At 42.1% G+C, this 21,630-nt stretch overlaps 2 protein-coding genes across 2 annotated transcripts; one reads left to right on the forward strand and one right to left on the reverse strand.

The window, feature by feature from the left end:
- Positions 1-915: 915 nt before the first annotated feature.
- mob1ba (MOB kinase activator 1Ba) lies at positions 916-14,465 on the reverse strand. Its single transcript, XM_042101648.1, has 6 exons — positions 14,300-14,465; positions 9,128-9,294; positions 6,471-6,564; positions 5,960-6,093; positions 3,186-3,349; positions 916-2,741 (listed from the first exon to the last, which is right to left on the reverse strand). The coding sequence occupies exons 1-6, from the start codon at positions 14,311-14,313 to the stop codon at positions 2,664-2,666; spliced, it is 651 nt and encodes a 216-aa protein (XP_041957582.1). The 5' UTR covers positions 14,314-14,465; the 3' UTR covers positions 916-2,663.
- A 483-nt stretch (positions 14,466-14,948) lies between these two features.
- grsf1 (G-rich RNA sequence binding factor 1) lies at positions 14,949-21,449 on the forward strand. The gene is made up of 10 exons (XM_042100748.1): positions 14,949-15,368; positions 15,608-15,755; positions 15,889-16,044; positions 16,305-16,436; positions 16,562-16,700; positions 19,450-19,613; positions 19,784-19,878; positions 20,229-20,364; positions 20,974-21,024; positions 21,147-21,449. Exons 1-9 carry the CDS (start codon positions 15,129-15,131, stop codon positions 21,021-21,023), a joined length of 1,260 nt encoding a protein of 419 aa, XP_041956682.1. The 5' UTR covers positions 14,949-15,128; the 3' UTR covers position 21,024; positions 21,147-21,449.
- The last annotated feature ends 181 nt before the right edge of the window (positions 21,450-21,630 follow it).

Below are 21,630 nucleotides of genomic sequence, written 5' to 3' on the forward strand. Positions count from 1 at the left end.
TATATAGGCCAGCACTCCACTCTTTTTTAATACAATGACTTATAGGGGTTTCTAACCAACTAGCAGTCAAGAATAGCAAACAAAGTCCTTTTAGGCAAGTCCCTCCACTCGGCGGCCATATTGCAATGCTTTTTGGGCACTTATCAGGCATCTATTTAGGCAAAAATGCGTGTGTGCAAGGCTTCACGACACCAACCTTGCTCCAGCGGCCAGATCACAACACATGATTGGCACGATGTGGTGGTGGTAGTGTAGTGGTTAAGGAGCTGGGTTAGCGTGCAGTAACCTGAAAATTGTGGGTTCAATTCCCGGCTTCCACCGTTGTGCCCTTGAGCAACACACTTAACCCCAAGGTGCTCCGGGGACAATGTAATCCCTTGTAATATAGCTGACATGGCTGGGGCGAATGGTTGGGAAGCCAGGGGTGAACGTGATAGGAGGTTAAGGGCTCAGAGGTCACCAGCGCTGTGGTCATCTGCCTGGGCCGCTGGATGCGTTTGGCTTGTGGGTGTCTGAACTAGTAGTTGATCTCAGTGGAGCCTCCAACAGATGGCAGCCTGTGTGAGTGTGTGTATCGCACTGATGCCACTGCAGGGGCTATGCCCTTCCACAGGGCTGGACCAGTCACTGAGGCTCCCATCTGAAGCAGTTGTCTGTGATGTGTGTTTGTGTGTGTGTGTGTGTGTGAGAGAGAGAATGAGTAGCCTACTTCTAGTAAGTAAGTACTTCCCTAAATGTAGGATGAGGTAGGTGTACTGATGACTGCCATACCTCAGGTAAATATAATGGACTAACATCCATAAAAGCTAACATGTAAAAAGGCAAAGATGAATGAACTGCATGAATTCAATTGCACTCTAGCTGAAGTGAATTTTTGAGGATACAATTTCATATAAAAGACAAAATGCAAAATAGTTTTAGTGAAATCTCCAAACAAATAATTTTATTATCTTATAAACAGCATTCAATAAGGTACCACAAAGTCCCGTATCTTAGATTTCCACTGCATACAATTTGTGTACATTGTTTACAACTTTATAAAAATGCATCAAGAGGTTTCCAAAGAATTTTCAGGACACTCTGACAGGTTTTTTAAAGTCCCCCCCCCCCATATTTCTTTTACTCTTATCACTGTATCACATTCATTAAAGCGATAACATTCAATGATTGGCGATTGAAACCAAATGGAAGAAACTAATGAAACCTATAAGCCTCTTAAACATGGTACGGGGGAAAATATCCAAAACACCAAACAGAAGAAGGATTCATAGATATTTTGTTGATGGAAGAGGTAGCTGTACAGGGACACTTCACCTCTTAAAATACTAATTCAAAGTGCAAACGACAACAAAATAAAACATTGACAATACCAAGCAAATATAACAAATTTTTAGACTTTGTTTTAATATCCTCTAAACTTCATCAAATATGCCTTCTTTATGCACATTATATATATATATAAAGTATATACAGAAATGTGATTAAAAATAGTATGTCTTTTTTACTTTTTTCAAACCCAATGAAGTACATCTGTCTGGTGGTTACAAAACCGCTGTGTATACAGATCAAAGTCTCTGATCAATCAGACCATATAAAATTATATTTCTCTGAATTGGACTGTACGTGTGAGCAGAGCAGCCAAAGACTAAAAAATAGCCTCCTCTTGCCATGTCTGTCGACATTAGAGAAATCCAAGTGGCCTATTTTGGAGTTAGCTGCACCACCGTCTAAAATCGAAAGACAATGGGCTATCAAAAATGCCAGCAAAAGAAGTACAAAAAAAAAAAACATATTGCATAGTAAGCTTACGACGTCCTACCCCACCAACCAAAAACTTTATCAAGCGAGTTCGTAACAAACATTTCCCTCACTACATTCATAAGTATATATCCATTAATTTTACTTAAAAAGGTGATGTTAGACAGATGTAGGCAAATACAGGTAGCAGAAATCGAGTACTGCCACCCAGCAGCTGATGATGAGATTAGTAATGATGGTGGTGAAACGGATTGGTTGTCAGCTGTGCTCTTCTTATGTAGTGGCCTTTGACCTTTACTGCAATTCTAATAAGATGCAATAAGGCTTTCAAGACTGTTCTTGTTTCTGACATTTTGTGAACTTTGCATGATGTACTGTATGTACGTATGTACATACTGTATGTATGTATGGATGTATGTATCATGTTTGCAGTTTGTGTGCAGTAGTTATCAACATGTATTAAATGAGACCAGTACTGATAGTACTGGAAAGGAATTCTGGTTGTGTTCACCATCATCTTGTGATGACTTCAAGCAAAACTATTACAATTTTCCAACAGATACTATTAGGCACTTACAACTTTGTTGTATGTTTGAAAGCACATTTTTGAAGGGGAGCACAAAATAGAAGTACCCTTTTCCTATGTCGGGTCCCGTAGAGCAAAGGACAGGAAATTAGACAGACAACACAAACAAGTGAAGCAGACAAGAGTTCCGTGTTAAAATGGTTTGCCCTCCCTCTGTCATTCTGGGAGACATCTTACTACATGATGGTGATGGGAAGGTCATATGGATGGTGTGAAACCATGTTGGACAGTTTGTCATCAAAGGGTAGAAATAATGAGCGATGACAAAAGGATGAGAGCATGTGGACAGCGTGTCGACGCGTAGCAGTGTGAAGTCATTTTATCGGTCCTTGGATGTGAGCTTTTCGATCAGTTCTTGAAGGGGAGCCAGTTCCTTTCTGTCAATCAGGTTGAACTCCTGGAAGACAAAAACAGATACATACATTACCACAGTAAATATATATATAAAAAAATGAATGTTACGAAAAACGTAGGGTTATGGTTATGCATAGGGTTATGCAAAATTATGTTAAAAGTGCAGTCAGTGATTGTTCGGGATTTCAAACCCATAACATTTTTTGTCAAAAAAATGTTTTTGTCTTTTATATGAAATTGTCGCCACACCCTGTGTGGAGTTTCTCTGGGAATACTGAAGGGAGGGGTGAGCTCTGGTGTGTTTCGTTTGGTCCTTAGTTAAAATATAATGTACTTTGTTTTGGACAAAAGTGTCTGCTAATAATTTTAAATATAAACATAAACATAAACAAACATTCTGACTTCCTGTACAATTGCTGACTGCACCTTTAATGTTAAAGGTGCGTGTGTGTGTCAAAGTAGACAACACATGGCGGTGTGGCCTCACCTGGACGAAGAAAATAAAGTGCTTGAACGAAGTGTTGAGGTGGGCCTCCTCCTGGAGCTGGATGACCGAGTCAAAGTGCTGGTGGTAGATGTGGGCGTAGACCCGGAACAGGCGCTTCAGGATGGTCTTGGCCACCGACATGAAGTTCTTGGGGAAGGGCACTCCTGCAGAGAGCACAGGGCAATGCACAGATGGGCCAACATACACATAAGAGCACTGGGGTGGGAGGGTGGCACCATTACCATTGCCAGTACCATTTATTATGACCGCCGCGCAGCAAAGCAGCGGCTATATAGGTTTAGTCAGAATTTTTTTTTTTTTTTTTTTCTTTTTCGCATGTCCAAATTTCGGTCAAGGATTCCCGGGACACTGAAAGACCGGGGTAGACGAAACTTGGTGGGCATGTAACCCCATATGGATAGCATTAAACCATCATTTTTCATTTTGATCTGTAGCCCCCCCCGCTGGACTGCACCCCCCGAAAGGAGGGTAGGGCAGACACAGTTTTCTGTGAATATCTCGAGAACCGTAAGGTTTAGGAGGACCATTTTTTGTATATTGATCTTAAGGGGCCATGTCAACCCATTCCATAACCACTCATTTCATGTATAGAGCCACCTAGTTAAACACAAAAAAGTAAAAATGAGGTGTTGTAACCTAACATAGTCAAAACTGCATGAAATTGGAAGTGTAGGATCATTATGACACCCTCTGAATGCAACGCCAACTGCCCTGTAGGTGGCCGGAGACAGTTTTCTGTGAATATCTCGAGAACCGTAGGGCCTAGGAGGTCCACCTTTTTTTTGTATGTTGGTCTTAAGGGGGCATGTCAACCCATCCCATTACCACTTATTTCATGTATAGTGCCACCTAGTTAAAAATTAAAAAGCAAAAAATTAGGTGTTTTCATCACAATATCTCTGGCTGACATGGTCAAAACTGCACGAAATTGAAAGTGTAGGATCATTATGACACCCTCCAAATGCATGCCAAGTTTTGTGAACTTTCGTTCATAGGGGGGCCTTACAATAAAATAATTTATTTGTACATTTAGTGACCGTACACCAACAAGGATTCCCGGGACACTGAAAGACCGGGGTACACGAAACTCGGTGGGCATGTAACCCCACATGGATAGCATGGAACCATCGTTTTGATCTGTAGCCCCCGCCACTGTACTGGACCCCCCGAAAGGAGGGTAGGGCAGACACAGTTTTCTGTGAATATCTTGAGAACCGTAGGGCCTAGGATGACCATTTTTTTCCGTATGTTTGCCTCCAGGGGTCATGTTAACCCATTCCATGTGCACACATGTGCATAAACAGATACACACACACACATACATTCACAGTAATCATACGTATGACACATACTCACACAGTAGACATATGTACGCATGCATGCACATGCACAAACACACATACGCAGGCAAACACACAAGCACGCACGCACACACACACACACACACACACACACACACAAATATAAACGTGTACACGCACACATGCACACAATTCAAGAATTTCTCAGAATTATGAACAGGCAAGATGGGGGTGGCAGGGCTCTACAGTGCGCCCATTTCACTCGCACATGCGAGTAAAAATGATGGCGTGCGAGTGCAAAAAAATATTTAGGCGCACTGGTGCGTTTGCCTACTGCCTCCATCAATGCAGATATTTCAAATAAAAAATAAAAGGATAAAAAAATATACATATTTGATAGCCTATGTTGGGTTTTGTGGAAGAGAAAATGGACTGTTTTAGTAGTAGTATTAGGCAGTATGCAGTCAGATAGGTCACCATGGGCATATTAGCTACAGATGGATTCACAAATAAATAAATTAGCCTACATTTGGCAGGATACTTGATATACAGGCTAAATGCAAATATGGCAATGTATTATATTATTTTACATTAACAAAATGTAGGAAAATAGAACAGACTGAAAATAAAGTAGGCACTGATCTTTAAAATCCTGTTTCCTATAGCCTAAATGTTGTCAGTCATTCTTAATATTCGCAATTGGTGCACTGGCATGTTTAACTGTTAGCTGGAGTGTAATGTTAGATTATGTGTAAGTTAAGTACAGAACTGACTGTGCTCCTACATTTTTTAACTTGGGCGCACAAGTGCTCCTGGAAAAAAATGTTAGTGTAGAGCCCTGTGTGGGGTTGTATAAAATGAATTTTACATGTGAAATCTATGAACTAATCATGTTTTGGTACTTGTTGTCTAGCAGATACCAGTGAGAATTGAGTGTGGATAATGCAATTTAGTGAGACAGTTAGAATCATATAGGCCTTTCAGCGCGATTTATTTTTGTGGAAAAAATGTGCTGGACTGGGCGGTGGTCATATTTTGTACCGCTCTGCGGTACATCTAGTTAGCTACGCAAATAAGTAAATAAGTAAATGTTTATTTTAATAGCACTTTTTCCATGCACAAAGTGTTGTACACACAGAAAGAGTGGGAAGCCTCTCCTATATTACACTAAACTAGTCTAGACTACACTACTTGTAACAGTAAAGTGATCTATGACGGACTGCCACTGTACACACCAAAGAGGATTACAGCACAGACATGACTGCAACATGTCTGTGGAAAAGTAAGTAACCTTTATTACAACTAATTAAAACTCCAAAGGGGCTGTATGTGATCTGTTTGTCTGGTAACTTCTTCTAGGAGCCAAGAGCTGAACACAGGGGAAGCAAGAGAGCATTATCTACACATGCCTTAAGGACACAAGACACATGTAGCATGAGAAGATATGCATACCTATCTTGGAGGGGAACAGAGTCTCATCGTCGAGCTGGTCCTGGACCCAGGTCATCAGGTAGTCAATGTACTTGGGTGCGGAACACTTGATAGGCTTCTTAATGTTGGTTCCATCGGCCCAATGGTACTCATACCTGATGGACAATGACAGAAGAAATATCTTAAAGATGTCCATAGACCCTTTCAATCTGTTGCCAGAGGGTTTCCGATTGAAGTTAATTGAAATTGAAATGTTCAAAACCAACGCAGATAATGTGAAATAAAATTTTGTTTGTTTGTCCCCCAGTTACCAGAAATGGCTTAGGAACGCACATGTTTTTTTTATGCAGTTGAGAGGGTCTATACATGGCTGAGACACGTCCGTGCCTGAGTTTATTCCAAGAGCTGCCGCTGGCTGCATTTCTACTTTGATGTCCATGTCCGGCAGAGGCTATTAGTGAGACAGGTAGCGAGACAGACAGTAGAGGTTGAGGTGGGGAATGAAGACATTGGGGGTCCAGTAGAGACTTACTTGGGGCCTGCAGACATGAGAGGACAGCTGTCCTCAGTGCAAAAGTCAGTGATGGTCCCATACAGCATGTTGATCTGATTGAAGAAGTCCACAGCTAAACAGGCAGAAAAAAAAACACAGAGAGAGAGAGGAGAAAGAGATCAAGGTCAATGAGACAAAACTCTTGGGCTTGGTGTGTGAAATTACCTGGTCTACAGATTAGAATAGAAACATATAACAAAACCAAGGCTCTTCAATGTGTAATCTAAAATTCTAAATATTAAAGGAACCATTTGTAAGAAATGTATTTGAATTGATCATAAAATGGTCCTGATATGTCACTAGACATTAAGAAATCATGTTCATTTCAAATACTTATATCACCGACAACAGTAGTCCGGCCAGGATATTGTCATTTAAAAAGTGAAGTTGCAGCCCTCAACTGATGTTGATGTTGTGTTTTGTCATGTCATGTTGTGTATTGGCCTAATGCGCCACCCTCTCCCTATCTACTAATCACGAAGTCAGTAGTGTTTCAGCATCCAGGTTGGCAACCTCGAGTCAGGGGGGAGGGGGAGGGGATACACCGCTCTACAGTAATTTGAAAGTTATTGCAGTACCAGTTTTGGCCACAATCTTACATATGGTTCCTTTAATATCAATATACCTGACTAACTAGCTTACGGTATGTCTCATCGTTTGACTGACTACACTGCACCTGACCTTGTGCTTCATGCCTGGAATACCTCTCCATCACAGACCTGAGGGGCTAAATACTGTTGGAAAACTGGAACAAGCTAGTGATGGTGAGCCCCACGGTTCAGTCTGCTTGTCATTTGTAATGGACAGAAATACCTCCTCATCTCCTGTGAGCTCAGCAGGAGAAGCATTTCCTCTGGAATGTCACAATATGCTTGTCTGAATGCTAGCAGATACACATGTGGCACTTGTACAACCATGAAAAGTTTGGAGAGGCAAAAATATGGCACAATTTCAGTAAAGGGTCATTTCTCACCAGATGCAACAATAAAACTTCTAAAAATGATCTAATGTCAAAAACGTGTTTCTCACATATGAATGTATACACGTATTAAAAATCTGCACCCATTAAAATTTGTTATAGTGTATTTGTAATGCTTGTTTACATTTTCTTTGTTTATTGTGTGTGTGTGTGTGTGTGTGTGTGTGTGTGTGTGTGTGTGTGTACACTCGTCTAGTCATGGGGAACATGCCCTGCAGGCACAGCAGTTTTGCACCAGGAACATTTGTAGTGAAGAATTAAGACCTGGTTGTTCAGCATGCAGCACCTAGCGAGAACACTGATGGTGGTGATGTGTGTTCAGGCTTGACTGAGTTCAAGTAAATAAAGCAAGCGGAGGAAAAGCGCGGCCGTCAGCACCACACTGAGGAGCGCAATCGAGAGCCAAGTCCCACACAGCAGACAGATGAAGGATGGGGTTAACAAATGTAGCACTTGGAAAAAAGAAAAACCAGGGCAGGAAGAGTGTCTACGTGGAGATTTCTTTTTTTTTTTTTTTGCCGTTTACGCAACAGAAGCCCACAGTAAGTGTTAACTGCGGAGTGGCTAAATAAACAAATAAGCAGTGGCATCTTGTTACAATAGTGCAGTTCTAAAGAGGGTCATTGACACACGCACGCACGCACCATGCTACTCTGCTACTACTCTTACTTACTGCTAATGCTAACTCTAATCCTGTTACTGATCCTACAGCTGCTACTACTACTATTACTACTACTATTACAACAACTGTTACAACAACGTGTGTGTCTGTAGATAGGAACATCTACTGTATTAAGCTAAATCCCTAGTCAACCCACACACTACTTCATCAGCACTCCTGGTTCTTTATTTCTCTGGCTCAGAGCCGAAGCAGCACAGTATTTTTCTTCTTTAATGACCCGGAGTAATTAGACGCAACTCAACACCTCAGCAAATGCACCACCACCACCGCGGCTGTCTACTGCAGGGGCTGGGCCACTTGTCCTGCGGAGAATGCAGTGTGTACACAGACACACGCACACACAGAGCCAGATCTCACACATACGCACACAAACACACACAGAGCCATATCTCACACACACACAGAGCCATATCTCTTCTACTGTATAAATAGCAGAGTGGCCATACTGATGCCTGGAGGAAAGTGGAGATACACAAAAGGTTGTGGCTGCAGCCTGAATGCTTGTCAGAACGCAGTATGTCATTCCATACATATGGGGGGGGGGGGGGGGGGGGTAGGAAGTGGTGGTGACAGAGCAGTCTGGGAGCCCAGTGCTGATCCGTTCCTAGATATCCCTTGTGTCTGGGAAATAGCAGCCAGAGGGGTCTAGACTGTTTCATCGATGAAACATAAAAAAAAAAAAATACAGATCCATGCTTCCACAATGGCTGAGTGGATGCTGCTGAAGTCATTCATTGAGCAGATGAGACACATGCTTCTTATAGTGAGAGAAAGAGAGAGACAAAGGCGGAGAAAAAGAAAGAAAGAAATTGAGTGACAGATAGCCAGAGAAGTAAGAGACCACATGATGTGTAGCGATGGACACGAAGGCCAAAAGACTCAGTGGCAGACCAGACAACTGTCCGTCAGAGAGCCCCTTTATGAAGTAGTAAAGAGCTAATGGCTTATGGCTAAGACTGGCCGTGGGTTACTTACTGTTGACAGCCACCCACTCGTTCAGGTCCTCCCCGTCGGGCAGCATGACCGCCATGCGCAGGTTTCCGCTGCCCAGCGTGGCCTCGGCGTGCTTCAGCAGCTCATACTGGTGCGAGCCCTCCGGAATGTTCTTCTTCGGCTTGAAGGTCTTTGACGACCGGCTTCCGCTGCAGGGCAAAGAACAGACAGACACGGGGATATGAAGTAAGGCAGAGTGGAAGTAGGACACTAGACTATATAGGCCTGCGCCATGGGCTACATGAATAAATACAATGGCATAAACACAAATCGAGGGCGCAAGGCATACAGAAAGACATATCAAAGGAGAGTGGGGGAGGGAGGGAGGGAGAGAGGGGGGGAGAGAGAGAGAGAGAGAGACTTCTCATTGGAAGACATAATTCTGAAAAGAAAGAGTTGCCCCTCAAAGGTGCCCTTCAAACACAGAGGCCAGGCTAGTCCTGTCTGTGAGATACAATAGACAGTCACACACAGCCACATGAGGAGTAATGCAATCAAATGTCACTGGAGGGGCGGCTAACTCGATTACATGCTGTCGTGACTCTGATTTGGCCTTACCACAGGAGGACCACAGTGTGAAACTGACTTGTGAGAAACTGACTTGACTGTTGTTTATACGCAACTTGGGCGTAACCTAACCTAGACTTTAATTTCTCTTGGCTGCCTCACACTCACACACACCTTAGGGTTTTCTGTACCAACACAACACACCTTCTAAAAATGAACTGTGCACACTTGTGCACGCATGTATGTACGCACGCACGCACGCACGCACGCACGCACGCACACACACACATTCATTCACATTTACACACACACACACACACACACACACACACACACACACATTGAACAGACATACCCTGTCCAGGAGCACACACAGGCAAACTCTACTGTATCTGCCTAGCCAGCCACAGCAGGCGTATACCGCTGATAAAAACACAATCAGCTGCTGGTCAAACATAGTCAGCTGTCCAGTAAAGGCACCAGTGTTCTATGACTGAACCAGAAAGAGAAATACCTGTGAATGGATGCAATACATGTGGCTTGAAACCCGAAAAGCCTGATGCTCCTGTACCTCGTGGGATATAGACGTAAACATCACCAGAATCATGCTCCTTCATTTCCAAGAGCATGACTACACCTGATGACATATGGCTTAAGCTGGGCAGATACTGAACGTCATTTTCTTTCAGTCGCTTGCGACATGGCAACTCACACTACCTGTTTCAATCGAACCTGATTGCTGTGCTCACAGCACGTTCGACTGCTCACACTGCAAGACATAATACAAATTTCTGGTGTGGCTGAAATCCAGTCGGATCGGACTGGAGCTGGAAAGTTGATTGTCATGTCTTCTAATCAGGCATTGGGAGCCTGCTGACAAACTGGACAGGAATTTGCTCCAAGTCAAAAGTCTGTGCGAGCCGACTGACTCGGGGCTACAATCTCGTCAAAATCACACAGTGTCTGCTTGGCATTTATGCTTATCACTACTGCATGACAGACATCTGCCAAATGTAATGACTGCAAAAGACATTCTAACTGAATTAACAGTGACATCAAAGGGGAGTGGGCTGCATCTTTTTCAGCCTGGTGTTGTTAACATGACTCAGATACTTAATGACAGCAGAAGAACGATGCCGTAGAAGACATGAAGGTAGATCTAAGATGAATGATTGAGTACAGAGTAAAGGCGTGCCCTGCAGCAGCATTTAATCAACTCGGCATCAACCATTCACAAGTCCTAACAAGACTGGAGATTCAAATTTCCAAGTCTCTCATTTGAAAAACGGGATTGGACTGGATGAAGTATAGGGCTTATGTGTTTCCTGACAACCATCATTGTTACTCATCTGTGGAAGGTTAAGACCTACAGAGAGGTTTGCTCGAGCAGCACCAAGACTCAGACTGGTGCTTCAAAGGAGCTTTTGAAGTTGAAGTTGCCTGTTCATATAGGAGAGCGCATGGTAAACGTGATGCTGTGCATGGGGCTGCATGTAGGCCTACGTGGTCAAAGAGGAAATGTGTAGGCCTAGTTTCTGACATATCGTGACTCCTTTTGCGCAACACTTTGTGTGTGTGTGTGTGTGTGTGTGTGTGTGTGTGGTGTGTGTGCACACAAACCACGGGGCGCCAGACACAAGCTAGGTCTGTCAGCAGACCAAAGGGGTCCAACAAATAACGCGGCAGTGTACGCATGGCACAAATATGCAATCAGGCGTGAGGCGGACACCATGGGACGATGCACCCACCACACACATTTTCTGTGTCTCACTCTCACTCACATACACACACACACACACACACATGGTACTGAGGCCATGCTGTGACAGTAGGTCAGCGCTCTTTGGCTTTTCAGCACTGATCATGAGTAATGCAGGAGGGTAAATTGTGAGGCATCCTATGTGTGCCTCCGGATTATGGTCCATGCATTTGACCACTAGGACCAAAGCTGTAACTGAATGGTAGCACTAGCAGTAAAATAAATAAAATGCATGATTACAGTGCTCAGGGCTAGTAAATAAAACCACTTGTCTGATGGCAAAAAGACGGTGTACACAGGACACTCCTTCGCAGGGAGCAAAATAATCTCAGTGATATGTATCTGTGAACTACATAGCCAATATCTTGTGACAAGAACTTGATTCAAAGCCAAAGTGCTGACAAATCAACCTCAAGCAACCACTGGAACCAAAAAGGCAGACATACACAATTCACAACAGAGGCCATAAAAGCAGAAGAAACCAAAAGAAGGAAGAAAGTGAGATAAATCTGTCAGCATAAAGGTCAGGTCTATGAAGCAATGACTTCTTCCCCATTCCCATGACATGAAGGGATGAAGAGGCCTTGACAACCCCAATCAAATGTATATCATATATAAATATTTTTCCCCTTTTCATGGTCATGTTCTCAAAGCACACTAGCCTGTAGTGGTTGCTCCCTCCACCACTGGATCAGTCATCCAGAGACCAGGCTTATTGTTTGACCGTCAGTTATGCTTGACCTCTCCTCCTGCTACCATCATGATCTTCAGCAAATATTTCAACATGCCTCTCTCACACTGGCTTATCTGAGCATACATGAAAGCATCAGAAAGCACCTCAGATTATTAACAGATGACAGAGAGACAACATCAGGACGACCCAACTGCTCCAATTCAGGCGATATATAACAGGACGAATTGCTTCACCATTACACTCAAATGCACTAAGGGCAGAAACGCATCAATTCAACCTGTGAAACTGTCTAAAGGGATCTCATTAAATCTGAAGCATCCTAAATGACTCCTACACCAACTACGTCCCCCTAACTCCTTTGCATATAACTCTGCTGTGTGCATCGAGATCAAATCAGTGTTTGAGCTGCTGAACAACACTCAACCTTGTATACCATGACACATAAGCATGAGCCAGACTTCACCTCACCTAACCTCAGGACTCTGTGGTCTCATGTCCCATGTGATCATATTGCCAATGGCCATGCTTTTCTCAAGAGGCCCTTCACTGTGATGTGCATGTCAGGTGAATCTAAAACGAGCCTCCTTCACAATGTACAAGACCCATGCCAAACAAAAGCATGTTCAGTACACAGAAAAAAAGCTATGTTACAAACACATACACACACACACCCAAACAGCAAACCCATAAAAAAAAAGTCACGAGTTGCTGGGGGGAAAAGTACCACAGTGTTTCTATAACAGAATCAACTGAAAGACTTTCATTCAGGGAAATGGAAAGATTAATGTAACTTCATTACCAACCAACACAACAACCTCTATCTGTGCAAAGGTGTTCACAGCTTAGCGATTTAATCCAACAGCAAGTGATGCCTCCTCTACTGGAACAAAAAGACTGCGAAGGAGTACTTTTGAACATGATTACAAGCAACCGACATATTAAGAAGAGATGGTTTGGGGGCGTTGAGTCAGGGACTTGATCTGCACATGCTTCCCTTTTCACTGAAATGAAGAAGCGAGAAGGAATGAACACTATGCAGAGACATGCTATTACCTGCTAGCCCTGATAATCACTCAACGAGTGATGAGTGCAATTTGCACGCTGGTACTTCTCATATTTTCCTTCCTCAGTTGTCCCAGTGTCTTGGCTAAATTTCAAGGCAACTTCCCCTACTTAAGTAAATCAGCCATCTATTGCTGTTAGCAATTGTTTGTTGTGAACAGAGACTGCTGTGGTCATCAGTATTTTCCAGAGAAAATGTGACTATAATAAGTGAGATAGCCTATAGAGGTAACATACAAAAGTATAAGGATTGTAATTTAAGCAAATGTAATGAAAGTTTTTTTCTCTCTTCTTAACATTAAAAGCAAGAGTGACCTGATGCAAGCAGAAATGGATCGGATCTTCAACCACATGAGATGTAGAAGACTATGTTGACAAAATTCGGGCGTGTGCCGAGATTAGTGATAAGAACTGAAAGGAGCGTAACGTCATCTACTTGATAAGTCATATCCACAATGGAGGACCATGATCCTAAGGGTTTTTAAAACGAATGACCACATAAACGCGTCTAATATTAATCTGCGTATGCAACAACGGCAATTTGTTATAAATACTGTATTCTAGATCAGATGAGAGTCTTTAGTGCAAGTATAGGCTACGAAGCGAGTGACCTCGCTAGACAAATCCCCGACGCTTTTCCATGAAGTTGTCTGTGAATGAAGGCTAAGAAGAATAATCGATAACGACGAAATAACTTTAGACTATTACCCAGTCACAACAATGCTGTAGGGTAAAACAGTTTGTTGGTCATTTTTTTCTGTCATGTAAAAAACTCACTGAAGCAAAGGTTCAATGTGTTGACAGACAAGAGGATGACGAACTCTATTCTAGTTCGAATGTGACCATTTCAATACCACACTCGTGAGACGAATACAATTATCAAATTATCATTCAATAATAATTCAATAATCGCTCAATTATCTAAATCACTCCCCAATCAGATCAAAAACACAGTTCGTCCGAGGGTCAACACAAGGCTAACCAGCTGCTCCAATTCCTAGCTAGGTTAATGTTAGCTTACTGCTTTACTTGGCAACTAGGGGCTAACCTTACACCAGCTGCTAAGCTAACTGGATCAGACACAAAGACTGTGCTTCACCATGGGCATTAGAAATACAGAAAATGTACTTACAATAAAAAACTCATTTTTCCTTGAGACTGTAGTTCTTCCTCAGTACCAGACACCTGTCAGTTCTCTCCAAGACTAGACCAGTCAAAACAGGGGTTTCCCCGTCAAATGTTAGTCCTCAGAGCAGGTCTGTGACTACTCCTCTCCTCTAGTCCCTTCGCGTCGCTGTGCAGACAAACTTCTCCTTCCCCTTCCAAAGTCTCGATGCGCTGCAACTGTCGCGAGACTAAGTACAGCTGCATGGAAAAAAGTTACAGTTTACTATTATGTTTAATTATGAAGAGCCATTTGATAATAAGGTTACTTTTACAGTAAATCGTCCACTTACAGTGCTAAATTATAGGCCATATTCATTATACATTTTCACTATCTATTTTTAGAGTAAACACACAAATACATTCTAACTTGTCAAATAGCCATGTTTATTATGGTAAACGTTGAGACGACTAATTCAAATTCAAAGTTGCTTTATTAGCATGACTGTAGCCTATGTGAACAGTGTTGCCAAAACAATGTTGACAGTGACAGCATAGTGCACTCTTCTCTAACTACTGTCAGTTAGTCCGCCTAAGCACTAGATGGCGATATTTGACAAAACGTTGCAAACATAGTTTTGACTTTTCCCTTGTTCTTCACTTTGTCAGCAGAATGACCTCTGACTTACAAGAACCAACATGCCGGCTTATGAACGAGAAACAGGTCAACACAAGGATTAATAACACGCAGCACACGGTTCACCAGACACCACAAGTTTAAAGTATATTCGGAAGCTAACGATATGAAATAATTTCAAGGAAGGACTACAGGAAAATTTACATTAAAGCTGTCTGTCATGTCTGGGTACTGCAGGACTGTGTTGATATCAGCTCTGTGTCGTTCTCTCGGTGGAATTCGGCAACCATGCACCAAGATATTTCATCAAAACAAACCTTCTCAAACTCAAGCTCTGTGGTTTTTATTTGACCGACACGATCGTCCACGGTATCATCACTGGTCTACCAGTCAATCGCATACATTTCTTCTGAACGTCAAGTCAACGTGGGCGTCATGTCGGAGTATCCAGTCATCCGAGGTAATGAATCGATAGAGTTGACGTAACCTAACCTAGCTTAGAAACCAAATGTAAATCATAAACGGCGCACAGTTTAAGTAATACCTGCTGCATATTCATCATCGACTTCAGCCCTCCAGTGTGTGCGGTGTGTTTGTAGATTGTTCTCTGTATTCTCATTGAGGTTTCTCATGCAACATGTTCTGTTTATTTGGTCAGCTAACCTGCATTGTCCTGTTGAACTGTCTAATACTATTTAGGCAGGTGTTCCATTCAAGGAGGAAGAGTACCCACCTCTACCAGAGTATAATGCAAACGCACAGCCCGGGACAAAGGATGTTTTCATAGTCCGTATCAAGGGCTTGCCCTGGTCTTGCAAAAAAGAGGATTTATTGGAATTTTTCTCTGGTAGGTGAAGCTCACCCAGTATCTAGTTAAGCTTAATGTCCCCCATCAACCATCCATACACTAATGTTTATGGTTTGCCTGCCATCTTATTAACAAGCATATGTGTTTGTTGTTTTGTCTTGTCTTGCCACAGAGTGCAGGATTCGTGAAGGAGCAAAAGGAATTCATTTCATGCATCTCAAAGATGGGAGACCGAATGGACAAGCTTTCATGGAGATGGAGACTGAGGAGGATGTCAGCAAGGCTTTGGAGAGACACAGGCAGTACCTAGGACCTCGCTACATCGAAGGTTTGTATTATTGATCGTGCTAATGCTAGATGGAAAGTCCAAACTCATCAATCAAGCTCTCTCTCTCTCTCTCTCTCTCTCTCTCTCTCTCTCAAGCCATGGATTTTTTTTATTACAAGTGTTCTCGTTTTCCAGAGACTTTCATTCAATGTTAACTGAAGATGGACAACTGTATTAAGGAATCTTGTGGTGTCATTACGTCTAGCTTGCTAACGTGGTAACATGACTGGTATTCTGAGCACCCTCTGTGTGTTTTGCAGTGTTTGAAGTGACAGAACAAGACGCAGAGGCCATACTGCAGGGGGACAGTCCGCTGTCGGATGACGGAGTGGTCCGGCTTAGAGGCCTACCTTTCAGCTGTACAGAGAAGGACATCATCCAGTTCTTTTCAGGTCCATTAAATTTCATCATGTACTTTACTTGAATCATCATACCTTACTGTTACAAAGTGTAATTTTGTACATTATGTATGTACCTCACTTAATTGTAACCATCTATCTTTTTGTCTTGTCCTCAGGATTGGACATTGTAGAGAATGGGGTGACCCTAGTATCAAACGCTAGAGGGCAGAGCAACGGGCAGGCCTACGTTCAGTTTGCCTCCCAGGAGATGGCTGCGAAGGCACTGGAAAGAGACAAGGAAGTGATAGGACACAGGTGGGTCATTATGTATTATGTTTTGTTATTCCATTAAAAAACAGTCCCACTATGACAAAATACTATGATTTGTTAGCCTGGGTGCCAGCCGAACTTAGTCCCGCCCACAACATTTAAGGTCGGGAAGTTCGGTCTGGCATTGCTCCATTGTGGAGCTACTATGCTCGCCCTAGATCTGGCGGACTAATCAAATCAGGCTTTACGATGATGGACAGGTGAGCAACAGCGCCTCGTCTATCACGTCATCTGAGCACGCTTAGATTAGGCCTATGTTTGCAACAAAACGCTGTGGCTAGAAGGAGACATGGCTTTTAAGACCCCATATGGAAAATGCATATTATTTAATGAGGTTTTATCACTGAAAACGATTATTTCTGAAAACTTTGGCCAAAGTTGAGATGTGGGAAAACTCATGGTTTCACTTTCATCAAGGGAAAACAGCATGTTGCATTGTGACATGTTGTTCCCTCGTTCGTTTGAACTCTCTGATTGACCACCTGTTCGAGGGATTTGCGACAGCCTTTCCCAGCTGTTTATAAGATGTTTGTAGCATATCAGTGTTCAACAGAATTATTTTTAAAAACGGAGGGGACATAGGCTATCAGCTTTTTCCTAATAGCCTACCCTACTACGTATCTCTTAGATTTCGCTAATGAGTGTTGTAGGAGATATTGACGGCACAATAACTTTTACAAAAGACCAGAAAACAATGTTAAGGCATTTTTTTGAGAAGAAGGATGGTTCGTGTGTTCTTCCTACACCTCACGGTAAGCTATTTCGTTGCTCTGATTGGTTAGGTCTATCCAATTGAGTGCAGAGGCATCCCCCCCCCCCGTATCGGTTGAAACACTGCATAATTACGTCCCAATGGAGCAGTATCAGACTCATATTCTGACTAGAATTGAGTATGGCTACGTTAGGCTAATGATTTGTCACTTGACCAGAAAGAAATACAGTTGCACCAAGTATGTTGATACTCTTCCACAAAAAAAAAACTTAATTTTTCTCTGAAATAATTTGAAACTGACAAAAATAACCGATATTCATCATTGTTTATTCCATTTCTAATTAAATCAGACTTTGTTTTTTTTTATTTGTATTTATATTTTGAATAATAAAACAAATGAAAATGGCTTGGACAAAAATTATCTAATTGTACCTTTATCTAATTGTGTGTCACACAACCTAGAGGCAGTCACTGCCAACAAATGTTGTCTGTGGCTCTGAATGAGACTTCTGAATCTGTCGACATGTAGTTTTGCCCACTGTTCCTGGGCAAATTGCTCCAGCTTTCTCAGGTCTGAGAATGCCTTCCGTAGATTGCATGTTTCAGCTTTTTCCATAGATGTTCAATGGGAATCAGGTTTGGACTCATAGAAGGTCACTTCAGAATAGTTAACGGTTTGTTCCTTAGTCATTCGTGGGTGCTTTTAGCTGTGTGTTTTGGGTCATTATGCTGTTGGAGGATCCATGGCCTGTGACTGAGACTGAGCTTTCTGACAGTGGGCTGCATGTTTCGCTCAAGGATGCAGTTTATATTGTGCCTTGCACAGATTCAAAGCACCCTGGGCCAGACTTTGCAAAGCAGCGCCAAAACATAACCAAGCCGCCTCCATTTTTCAAAATAGGTATTGTGATCCTTTCTTGGACACCTTCATTTTCTCATCTGTGAAGAGCTGATTTGCCAAAAAGCTCCAGATTTGTCATCACACCAAAGTGGAATCCTTCAAGGAGTGGAATCCTTCAAGGGGCTCACTGTTTTCTGAAAAAGTGACTGATGGTGTGATCAGACGTTGATGTACAGTGACCTTGGAAGTTTTCTTTGGCTCTGTGTCTTACAATTTGCACTATCCTTCTGTTCAGTCTGGGTTCAATTTCCTCTTGTGAACACATCCAGCCTGGTTGACTACAGTTCCATGCACCTTGGACGTTAACAATATGTGCAACTGTAGTCACTGGAACATCATACTGCTTGTTCTGATGGCCTTTACCTTCAACATGCTTGTGTTTAATCATGCTTTCTGATGTCCTCAGGCAACTCTTTTCTTTGAGATCTCTGCTCCATGTTGATTTTGGTGCACACAATGATACCAATGACTATTTTCCTTTATTTAAATAAAGGAAATAATAAACCCGTTTAGAAATCATTTGGATGGTTAAATGACCTGATCCGGTGAAAATGGTGACTTTCCCCGCTGCCCCTAGCGTCCCCAGGCGGAAAACCAACCTTGCAACATTGAGACTACCGTCCCGGAAAGAGAAATGAGAAACAAGAAACTCGTTTTAAATCGTGTTTCTTACCTTGTAACATCCACATTGTTCTTCTGAACTTATGCTAACCGTTTCGCTAGCTTGTAAGCAAATCCATGTGCTTTATCGTTACCTTTTTCCACAGTTTGAAATAGCATAATGCACAATTTCTCCAGCAGAGGGGGAAATATAGATAATCCTGGCAAGTTTCCCTTTAAATAGGCTGAATGACTGAATACAAGATCAAATATATATATGATAATAATTAAGTGAAACAGTTCACTTAATTATTATTATAATTATTAACTTCACCTTAAGCAAATAATTTATCATCGTACCAATAAAGCTGTCTGAGCCATTTTAGAATGTTGTTAAATAAACAACAAATGATATCTTTTCAAACTCTCTCTGCTTTACTCTATTAAATAGAAGGCATCCTTAAAGTTGAGTTCACTTATGTTTCATCATAGGTAAACTTGTTCTCTCACCTTGTGTTTAGGTATGTTGAGATATTCCCCAGCTGTAAAAGCGAGATTGTATCGCAGTATCGCCGGAAAACCCAGGAGGCACCCGCTGTCCCCCTGAGCAGAATCCCCATTCCAAACAGAGGCACACTCACACCTTCAGCCTCGGAGACAGCTGGAGGCCAGCGGCTCAGAGCAGGTGAGGTGATCATGTGGCACACTTACCTGCCTAATGTCTCTTTCTTTTTCTTTTCTTTATTTTTTTTCATTGACCATGACAACTCATTTGGAGATCAGCATAATGGAGATTTGTAATCATCATAACATGCTATAACATTTTCTCGTGTAAAATGTTTTTCTTTTCCACAGGAAGATCTGCTGCAAGCCAAGTCTTTGCAGCTTCCATTCACTTTGTGCACCTGAGAGGGCTGCCATTTGGAGCTACGGCAGAGGACATTGTCGAAGTAATTTTTGTTATATTCATAACATTGACTTCAAGCAAATACTCTTATGCTGAAAGACTTGCTGTACAGTGAATGTAACAATTTACCTATGTAGGGAATACAGGCTCAAAAAGTAAAAGTACTTGTTTTTTTTTTTTATTTGCTAAATATGACTATTGTACATTGGGAAGAATTCCATATTTGTGGAATCTAACTACACCTTGGGTGTACAGTAGATATCAAAACCTTAATAACATTAGCATTTACTGACACAGCCCAAATCTGCATAGAGCAGTAGCATTTCTTTACAGACACGGCATTCATGTGCAGTGGTTAGGTTCAAACGGTCTTTGTTGTATTGTGTCTCGTAGTTCTTCGCTCCACTGAGGGTGGCTAGGATCATGATGGAGTATCACTCAGACGGCCAGGCAAGCGGAGAGGCAGAGGTGCACTTCAGAAGCCACGAGGATGCAGTGGCTGCCATGTCCAAAGACAAGGAGTATATACGTAAGTTATTATGACCATTATAGGCTTTGTCAAAGTTGTTGTTTTTTTTTTTTTCAAATCATTTGTGGTCGACTATTCCCGAAAAACAACGGGGCATATGCAGTTTAATGGGCATGTAGCCCCACTAGACTGATAAGGAATAGCAACAAGGAGTTGCAGGAGTAAGGGATGGAGAGAAATTGAGCGTGTTGAAGCATTATTTATTTTTTTGTTAATAGAACATGCTAGCCTGGGTGTTCCCATGCTGCCTTGCGCGCGATTTGATTCACGCTGCTAAGGCAGCCTGGAGACCATGGAGCAAATTTTCGCCTGAGATAGGGAACCAATCACAGAACAGGGGGGGAAAGCAAGACGATGATGAGCTATGCACAGACACATTTGATAGACATCCGTGGCACCCAATAAACGGATCTGGGCATTTTTTTCAAATACGAGAAAATGAACGTTTGGTTCCCAGACCACGTCTCATTGAGAAGTGGTGGCGCTAGCCAGGCTAAGAACATGCAGGACTAAACAGCAGTCATAATATGTACCGCTATACATTTAGCGACATCTGCTGAACATGTGTGTTACGAAGCATGACTGGAACCTTGTTTTCTTTCTGCACAGAGAACCGATATATTGAGTTATTCCTGAACTCAAAAGGGGGACAGTCATGAGGTCTGTGCATTTTTGAAACACAGTAATAGATGATATTAATTATGTTTTTTGAACAATTTATGATGTCAGTGCTTTATGGATTTGTTGTGAACTTTTACACATGTGTGTTTTGCCTTCCACAGGTAGAAGTCACCATCTCCTAGAATATCGATACAACCCAGCTGCCATAATTATTGGACAATGTGCTTAGCATGACTAGCATAACACAATAAACCACATCCCTTCCCTGTGTTACAGTTGGTGTCTTGGAATGTATAACCATCATGTGTTCATAATAAATTATTACTGAGGTACTTGTGGAATGTTACCAGTTGGAATCATCAGCATTAGGATTAAGTTCACATCTCTGAAGCTGAAGCTACTTGCTGGAGGAACTGCTATACAATTTGATTAGTTGTCCATTAAAGAATTTATTGCAAAATGTATGTTCATCCAACTTGCTTTCAACGGCTCTATAAAACTCTTAAAGCAAAAGTATGCAGGAACTGAACACTTTAGGTACAGTATGTGTTGCAAAGAAAACTAGTTTTGGTATAAATAGTTTGTAATAATTTTGACACATAAATAATATTCATTGTTCAATCTCCTTTCATACGAGTACAATAA

This window comes from Alosa sapidissima, chromosome 8 (assembly GCF_018492685.1).
Source record: "Alosa sapidissima isolate fAloSap1 chromosome 8, fAloSap1.pri, whole genome shotgun sequence".
Classification (NCBI taxonomy): domain Eukaryota; kingdom Metazoa; phylum Chordata; class Actinopteri; order Clupeiformes; family Clupeidae; genus Alosa; species Alosa sapidissima.